At 67.5% G+C, this 7,747-nt stretch overlaps 3 protein-coding genes across 3 annotated transcripts in view; 2 read left to right on the top strand and 1 right to left on the bottom strand.

Moving 5' to 3' along the window:
* Positions 1-150: 150 nt before the first annotated feature.
* CHLNCDRAFT_138050 (expressed protein) lies at positions 151-1,573 on the top strand (the record flags this gene model as incomplete). Its single annotated transcript, XM_005851503.1, has 6 exons — positions 151-376; positions 516-656; positions 800-901; positions 1,084-1,177; positions 1,325-1,419; positions 1,563-1,573. 6 exons carry the CDS (start codon positions 151-153, stop codon positions 1,571-1,573), a joined length of 669 nt encoding a protein of 222 aa, XP_005851565.1.
* A 543-nt stretch (positions 1,574-2,116) lies between these two features.
* On the top strand, positions 2,117-5,572 carry CHLNCDRAFT_138049 (hypothetical protein; the record flags this gene model as incomplete). The annotated part of the gene is made up of 11 exons (XM_005851502.1): positions 2,117-2,231; positions 2,517-2,568; positions 2,667-2,929; positions 3,082-3,213; positions 3,347-3,521; positions 3,698-3,736; positions 3,909-4,129; positions 4,295-4,382; positions 4,535-4,560; positions 4,753-5,088; positions 5,241-5,572. The coding sequence occupies 11 exons, from the start codon at positions 2,117-2,119 to the stop codon at positions 5,570-5,572; spliced, it is 1,779 nt and encodes a 592-aa protein (XP_005851564.1).
* A 334-nt stretch (positions 5,573-5,906) lies between these two features.
* CHLNCDRAFT_56765 (hypothetical protein) overlaps positions 5,907-7,747 on the bottom strand; it is a gene marked incomplete at both ends in the record, with an annotated part of 12,029 nt that continues 10,188 nt past the window's right edge. Inside the window, 4 exons of the mRNA XM_005851211.1 lie at positions 5,907-6,100; positions 6,285-6,880; positions 7,018-7,129; positions 7,225-7,341. Coding sequence (XP_005851273.1) covers positions 5,907-6,100; positions 6,285-6,880; positions 7,018-7,129; positions 7,225-7,341 — 1,019 coding nt within the window. The remainder of the gene's footprint in view (positions 6,101-6,284; positions 6,881-7,017; positions 7,130-7,224; positions 7,342-7,747) is intronic.

The following is a 7,747-nucleotide window of genomic DNA, read 5'->3' as shown; positions in this document are numbered from 1 at the left end:
CGATGGTGGGGCTGGGGAGGGGTGTGTGGTGGCGCTCGTGTGCGCGGGGAGCGCTGGTGCAGGGGAGGTGGCGGGTGGGGGAGCGGCAGGGGCGACATCTGGAGCAATGTGAGCACGCAGCGCCCTGCGCCCCACTCTTGACCAGTGTGCATGGACGCAGATGCCAGCCCACCCCGCTCTCCAGCCCACCTGTCGTGCGCTGCCGCAGCCGCGCCCTCGGGCCCGCCCCAAGCGCGGCCCCATGTGCCTGCCCCTGTGCAGAACACGCGCATCATCCGGGCCCTGAATGTCAAGGGCAACCAGAAGTGTTTCTCAAACCCCAACTACCCCTGCAAGGCTGCCAACCCGCCTTACAAGTACAGGATCAAGCTGACATGTGAGCGAGGCGCTGCCAGTTGCGCACGCCTGGGTGCGCTGCAACATATGCAGTCTTGGGCCATCTGTGTGCAGGATGCACGCCTCCCACCAATCGTAGCCTGCTGAACTGGCCCGTCTCGTCGCCCACCTGCCTGCAGCGCACCCATGCGTGCCCGGCCATACACATGCCGCGCACGAGGTGCGGTCTCGAGGCAGCCTGCCCATGGCCCAAGGGGGCATGGCTGTGCAGCCCTTGCCATATGTAAACCCCTACCGCGAGAAGGCCTTCTTCCTGGAAGGTGGGTGCCCCACCAGGCTAGGCGCCAGCGCCCAGCTGTCAAAAGTCAGCACCCCGCATTGCTCCGCTGCAGGACGAGGTTTGGGGGGCTGCGCGGTGGGCTGGTTTGTGCTGTGCCAACCTCTGCCGCCTGCCTGCACGCAGGCCTGCGCAAGGTCAAGTGGCAGGTCAGTGCCAGGCGGCAGTTGCTGGTGTTCATTGCACCCCTGAACGTGACGCTCAACGTGTGCAAGCCGCCCCGCACCTGTGAGCCGAGCCGCCTGCCTACCCGCCGCCGCACAAATCTGCCTGCCGGTTCAGTTGTGCTCCCACGCCATGCTGTTCTGCTCTTCCCTTTGCTGCTGACCCACACAGAGGCATAAACGCACAGGGACATATCGTGCGCACAGGAACATAAACGTTCTTGACCATGCCCTGCGCTGGTGCAGACTGTGACTACGCTGGCGCGCTGGGTGTCTACCTCCCAACCGTGTGCTACAACCACCTCTGCTATGGCGAGTGGAACCTGAACCCAAAGAACAAGTGAGTTGCCGCCATGTCGTCTGCCTCGTGCCGCCAGCCAGCAGCCATCACGGCATGCCCATCTGTGTGTCTGGCCCTTGGAAGCTTCACTGCTGGATGCGAGAGCGCACCTCCACCCCACCCTGCCCCACCCTCCACCATGTGCAGCGACACGCTGCTGATCACCTACCCACAATGGAGTGCCACGCCCAACATCAAACCTGACGAAACCTGGCCACAGAAAGTGGAGTTTGATATCACCGGTGCGTTGTCCTCTGCCATGCGCCGGTGCCGATCCTTTGCCCTGTTCTGTTGCTGGGGGCTCGGGGGCATCCCTGTGGACGCTGAGCTTGCACACGAGGTGTGATGCTGGCGGCGTGTCGTGCTGCCCCCCCTTGTGGTGCAGGCTACCATTAATCCTGTGCTGTGGTCTCCTTCAATCATAATTTTGGCCGCCCTTTTTCCTGCCTCTCACCAATATGTGTGCCTTTCAACATCTGCAACTGATGCATCACTTCATCGCAGCACAGCAGCGGTGCTCCGAGGCAGCACAGCAGGCATGGGCGGACGTGCAGGTCGAGCCTTTCACCGTAGCCGGTCTGCAGACTCAGGTTGAGAGCTCTTCATTTCCTGCCGACGGTTGTGTTTCGGCTCCTAAGAGGTTAAATGGGCTGCTAGAGCCGCTAGGGTCGCAGGACTGGCTCCCAATGCGCTGCGGCCGCTGCCGCCGCCGCCGCCGCCGCAACGTGCAGTACGACGACGAAGTCTCCAGTCAATGCCTCTGCTGCACCTCTTTGGAGTTCCGTTGCAAATTGAGTTGAAAGGGACACTGCAATTGGATGCCGTCCGAGTTTGCCGTCATATCTAGCTGCGCTGCTGCGTGAAGCAGCGCACGGAGCTGAGTGGGACGCTCACGCAGGCATCAGCCGGAATCCCCCAGGCCCTCCCATCTTCCACACAATGTCTCCCTCCTCCCTGTTAGCGGCCCTGTGCGTGCTGCTGGTGTTACGGGCACTGCCCTCCACCAGCGGCTCGCGCCTGCACTTGCACACCCCCAAGTTGAAGGCTCTAACATGTGGGGGTGCTGTGGCGGGGAGATACCTGGGGGGAGGCCGCGTCGCGAATCCTGCTGGTCAGGAGACGCACTGCGCTAGAGGAAATCCTCTCGCTGTCCGAGCCTGGTGCAGCTGTGCGCAGCCGTTTGTCGTCTAGCTGCAGCGGCGGCGCCGGCGCCGGCCTGGAGAGAGCTGCCGGGCGTCCCGCTCCGTCCTCCCGCCGGGGCACACACTGAGTGTGCGTCCGAGGCTCCCCCCCCCCACATACATCCATGGTGTCCACCATTTCTCGCCCAATCCTGCAGGCCGAGCAAAGATCGTCACTTCAGACGTCCTAGGGGAGCGCAAAGCCAAGAGGTCAGCCCAGGAGGTCGTGTTCACTGCGTGTGTCCCGTCGCCGCAGACGCGCGAGTCACATCCGCCCCGCCCTGCCTGCCCCGTGCGCGCCGCTGCAGGTGGCTGGAGGTGAGGACCGGCTTCAATGAGCGGGTCCTGGTGCTGGAGACCAAGCCCGGCGACTTTGGCGGCATCCGGTCGGGGCAGGAGGTGGAGATGGAGGGGGTGTGGCTGAGCCGCGGCGCAGGCGGGTGGCGCGCGGTCAGCGGCTTCACCAGCGCACAGTCCAGCTACACCTTTGTCAGCACCAAGATCAAGGCCAAGAAGGGAGGGACCAAGATGGCGGCGACCGCCGCCACAGTGGACACGGTGCAGGTGGCAGGTGAGGCGCCGCAGCCGGCTGCGCGGTTGAGCCTGTGCTGCGCCGATGACATGCAGCAGAAGGGAGCAGCTACGCTGATGTGTGTTGAGCCTGTGCTATACGCCGATCAGCTGCACCCCGCCGCGCCTCACCCCTCGCGCCCGGCCCTGCAGCTGACCGGCCGATTGGGGAGCCGCACGGCGGCGGCATGGTGGCGGCGGCCGCCACCGCCCCCGCCCCCATCCCCGTCAAGATTGTCACCAACAAGATCTTCTCCCGCTCCATCTCCACCATCGTCATCCCACGTAAGCTTTTCTATTAGTATCTCTCGCTCCACCCTCTGCCAACAAGCTCTGCTCGCCAACCCTCTCATCCTGCCCGTGCCGTCCTCCCTTCCCACCCCCGCCCCCACCCAACCGCCGCCACCCGCGCCTGCAGTTGCGGGCGTGAACCCCGACGGCACCGCCTGCACGGGCACCTCGCTACCCAAGTGGGACTCCGCCGCGGTGCGCCGAATGGTGTTCCAGGAGCTGAGTGGCGCCAACATCTCGGTGGGCACCACCTTCAACAAGTGCTCCTTCAAGCGATCCGTCCTCAACATCACAAACAGCATGTGAGGCCCGGGCCGCAGGCGCGCGCAGGGCGGCGCTGCCTGGCGGATGCATGCGCAGCGCAGCGGGGCGGGGCGGCTTGGTGGAGGAGCATGGGCACGGCGAGCGCGGCGCCGATGCGTGCATGTGGCGGGGCGCACGGGCTGACCGCGCGCCAACGCTCGCGCCGCGGCTGCAGGGTGACGGAAATCGTCAAGCTGCCGTGCGTGGGGGAGAGGTGCGCCCGCGCCGCGTGCATGCGGCTTCTGCCTGCGCTGCGGACTCCCCCTCCCAGCCTCCTCCCTGGCAGGAGCAGCCTCCACAAGGCCTATTTGGCCTCGGCATGCCGCCCACCCCGCCCCGCTCACCTGCCCACCACTTGTGCCATCGTTTCCTCCCCCTTCCTGCAGCTGGGGCGTGCCCTGGTCCTTCTCTAAGTGCGATTTCGACGACTTCAACGGCTGGGCGGATGCGGCCGACGCGCAGCTGCGCGCCAGCGGCTTACCGTTGGACAAGTACCCGTACCGCGTGTACATGCTGCCCCCTGCCACCTGCCCCTTTGTGGGCCTGGGATACGTGGGCTGCGACTTCTCCTACGACTGCCGCTCCTGGATCAGCGGCGACTTCTGGGGTGGGTGTGGCGGCCGGCGGCTGGGGGAGGGGGCGGGGGCGGGGTGCAGGGGTGGCCGCCGCGGCAGGCTCGTGCCTACCTGCCTGTCTGCCTGCCCACCTGCCTGCCCGCCTGCCTGCCTGCTCATCGACTGTAGCGCCCCCCTCCCGCTGCTGCTGCGTGCAGCCACGCCTCAGGTCGTGGTCCACGAAATGTCTCACAACCTGTTCCTGGGCCACGCCGGCGCCTACACGCCAGACGGCAGCTTTGATGAGTGAGTGCGACGGGCTGCCGACTGTATGCATGGACGCTGTGTGCATCTGCCTGCCTGGCTGGGTGGTGCCTGCAGCGGGCCTGCCGGTGTGGTGCCGACCCTCAATGAGCCCCGCCCGGCCCCGCCCCCTCCTGCGCCTGCCCCCCCTGCAGGTATGCCGACAGCGGGTGCCTCATGGGTGAGCAAAGCCCCGGGAGCGCCGGCGGGCAAAGCAGCCGGCAGCGGGCTGCAGGGAGCAAACAGGCTGCACAGGAGGGGGAGGGGAGGCATGCAGCCTCTGCATGCAGCCTCAGGCTCCCGCCGTGCCCCGCCACGCGCCCCTGCCTGGGCTGACCTGCCGCCGCCGCCGCCGCCGCCGCCGCTGCTGCAGGGTACTGCTGCCACGACCGCTGCCCCAACCTGCCCCACTCCTGGCAGCTGGGCTGGCAGACGGTGAAGCAGCTGGACGAGCTCAGCCTGAGGGCGGGCCAGACTGTGGCCTTCAACATCAGCGCCCAGGACGCCTCCCCGCAGAGCGGGCTGCGCCTCAACGCCAGCTGGGCGCGCGGCGGCGGCGACCCCGTGTTTGTCAGCTTCCGCAGGCGCTCCGCCGGCTCCCCAGACAAGAGCCTGGACCTTTCTTTGACAGGCAAGGTGCTGGTGCACACCTCCCCGCTGGCCAACACGTTCGACGCCGCCTTCACAACCTTCCGCGCCGCGCTGTCGGGTGAGGAAGGACGCAGCGCGGGCCCGCAGCCTGGCAGCCTGCCTGCCTGCGCCTGCTGCTCGCACAGCCCGGCACGCCCCTGCCGCGCCGCATTCCGCAGGATGCTGCACCGCCCTCACCCCCACCCCGCCCACCCCGCCTGCTCGCCGCAGTGGGTCAGACCTGGACAGGCGTGGCGGGCGGCACCGCCAAATTCGTGCTCAAGTACAGGCGCAGCCTGGGCGGCGGCGGCAGCGCCGAGGTCACCATCTGCCGCAAGTCGCCCAATGGCCTTGAGACCAAGGCCTCGTGCACTGCCGGCCTGAACTACGACTGCAACGGCTTGATCGGCACGGCAGACACGGCGTGCCGCAAGCTGCTGGGGCTGAGGCCCCGGCGGCGCAGCCTGCTAGCCGATGACCCGGCCGGCACGTGGGCAGCGGCGGCAGCAGCAAGCGAGCAGGGGCAAGCCAGCCAGCGGGCGGCCGACTGCGTGGGATTCTAGAGGCCCGCGGAGGCCTCGATGTACCGTTACTGAGCTCCCCTCCACTGCCACTCTTCCCTCCACACTTTTCCATTACCACATCAGTATCGCCTCCAGCCGCCAGTTTCCATTCCAGGCAGCAATTCTTTGAACAAATTCCTTTGTTTCGAGGCGGATGCATCCCCTCAATGCATGTCCTCTACACCATGCCTCTGTCCCACGCATGCAACCGGACTGGCAGAGTCGCCCCCAGCTGCTGCGCGAGGTTCAGGCAGGTGGAGGATGAGGGTTGCAATTACAGGTGCACGAATGGGCCCACCCACGCGCCGGGGTCGACGATGGGGCAAGGCGCCGCCTACATGCGCAGGATCGCCAGCTGCTCCCTCTGCGTCATGCTGGCGCCGCCGCCGCTGCCGGCATCAAAGCCGGTGTGCATGCGCCACATGGCCACCATCAGGCCGCCGCACACGATGGCGGCAGCGCCCAGCATGCTGCTGCCGGCGGGCGGGTGGTGAAACAAAAAGTAGTCGGCGGCCAGGCTCCACACAACTGCAGGGGCCAGCAAGCGGCACACCGTCTGGCGCGGCGTCGGTGTTGCGGGAGAAGGGCACTGCCGCTGGCTGGCTGCCCGCCATCCCGCCACGGCAACACCACCACTCCCCCCCTCCCGCCAGGCTCCCATGCGCCGGTAAGAGCACTCCCCCCATGGGCAATGCCCAGCCCAGCAACGCACTGCTGAGGTAGGTGAGGGAGGAGGCGGTGGAGACGGGCACGCGCTGCAGGCCCGCCGTCATCGTCAGCTGGTGCAGGTAGCCGACCACGCCCACCGCCGCCAGCAGCCACCACTGCGACGCCTGCGCGGGCAGCACGAAGCTGCGCTGCAGGAGGCACACCAGGCCCGCGCCCAGCGCGCTGACCAGGCCGGCCGACAGCACGATGACGCCCGCCACGTGGCGGCTGGTGGTGCCGATGCCCAGCGAGCGAACAGTGATCTTGGCGCCCGCCGCCGTCGCCGCGTGGCCTAGCGCCGCCGCCACGCCCAGCCCGCTGGGCCTGTCCGCCGCGCGGTGCAGCTCGCTGCCCGGCAGCAGCATGCCCAGGGAGGGCGGGTGCGCCACCACTAGCGCACCCACGGCCGCCAGGGCCAGCGCCGCCAGCACGCTGCGGGGCGGCCGCTCGTGCAGCAGCGGCGGCGACAGCGCCGCCACCAGCACGGGCGCCAGGAAGGCCAGCGCTATGGCCACGGACAGAGGCAGCAGCCGCACGGCGCAGTAGATCAGCGCCACCGAGCAGAAGCCCAGGCATCCCCGCACAAACAGCAAGTCGTGCCTGCGGGTGCAATGGGGCGGGGCTGCCTCAGCGGGCGACCGTGGAGGCTGCAGCCAAAGCTGGGGTGCTGGTAGGGGGCGGTGCCCACCGCTCCCCCTGCATTCCCTGCATTCCCCCCTCCCGCCCCTCCCAAACACCTTTCGGCAATCAGCTTGCGGGCGGCTGGGTGGCGCAGGTGCGGCAGGCACACTGCCACCAGCACGCAGCTGCGCACGAGCACGAGCTGCATGGCGGGCATGCCGCCGACGCCTGCGGTGCATGGGGCAGGCGGAGATTGGTGCGGGTGGGGCGCAGCTCAAAGGGGCAGCGCCCTGCCACCTCCTGCTCCCCGCCCTGCGCCTCACCGCCCAGCAGCTTCACGATGACAGAGGTGGAGGCGCCGGCAATGGTGCTGAGGGAGTAGAGGAACAGGCCCCACATGTACGTGTTTGAAGGGCTGTTGGGGCCGGCATCACCCTGTGCTGCCTGCAAGCAGCAAGCAGTGTTACAAAACCTAGATCCGCTTGACCACCTGCACTTAACCCGCCAGCACACTCGGCACGCAGGTCGGAGTGGCGCCGCCGCCACCCGCCCGTCACTCCCAGCCGCTGCACACCTGCGCTGCTGCAGCTTGCCGCCGGGTCTTCATGTCAGCTGGTGGTTGGTTTGACGCCTGTTTCAAGTTGCAAACGGCGGGGCGGGGTGGGTAGGTGGGGCTCAACAACCTTCCTGCTTGAAAGCAGCGCTGCTCTTTTTCGAGAAACCCGGCGATCAGAAGGCCGTCTAAAGGGCAAGGTGGGGGATGGGGGGGCCTGCGAACGCTCTACCGCCGTCCACCGAGCGAGGGCTCAACAGCGGTGCCGTGAAGTCAGCTGTGGTTCCAATCGC

Source organism: Chlorella variabilis (genome assembly GCF_000147415.1).
Source record: "Chlorella variabilis unplaced genomic scaffold CHLNCscaffold_2, whole genome shotgun sequence".
Classification (NCBI taxonomy): domain Eukaryota; kingdom Viridiplantae; phylum Chlorophyta; class Trebouxiophyceae; order Chlorellales; family Chlorellaceae; genus Chlorella; species Chlorella variabilis.
Note: the sequence above shows the minus strand (reverse complement) of the source record. Positions and strands in the feature narration are given on the sequence as shown.